Here is a 220-nt window from a genome sequence, read left to right as displayed (position 1 = left end):
AGCTGACTCTCTTGCTGAGGAGACTCTGGACTTCCACCTGCTGCAGGGGTCTCATATGTCGAGTACCCTGACGGGAGGCGGGGCATTTGATAATAAACAGGAATTCTACCTGGCGCGATATCCAGCGTCTGGGTACCAGCATGGTGCTGCATCTGGCCAGAATGAGAGACTGCAGAAGCAGGTTTGTTGAAGGTGTGCGTAGGAGAGGTAGTCTGGGGGG

The 220-nt window shown here is 55.0% G+C and overlaps 1 protein-coding gene across 1 annotated transcript in view; it reads right to left on the bottom strand.

The window, feature by feature from the left end:
• Positions 1–203, bottom strand: part of ATXN1L (ataxin 1-like) — a gene marked incomplete at its 5' end in the record, with an annotated part of 1,504 nt that extends 1,301 nt beyond the window's left edge. The window contains one exon of the mRNA XM_009876997.1: positions 8–203. Coding sequence (XP_009875299.1) covers positions 8–203 — 196 coding nt within the window. The remainder of the gene's footprint in view (positions 1–7) is intronic.
• Between the last annotated feature and the right edge of the window lie 17 nt (positions 204–220).

Source organism: Apaloderma vittatum, unplaced genomic scaffold, assembly GCF_000703405.1.
Source record: "Apaloderma vittatum isolate BGI_N311 unplaced genomic scaffold, ASM70340v1 scaffold40499, whole genome shotgun sequence".
Lineage (NCBI taxonomy): Eukaryota > Metazoa > Chordata > Aves > Trogoniformes > Trogonidae > Apaloderma > Apaloderma vittatum.
The sequence above is the reverse complement of the archived record's forward strand: the minus strand, read 5'-3'. Positions and strand labels throughout refer to the sequence as shown.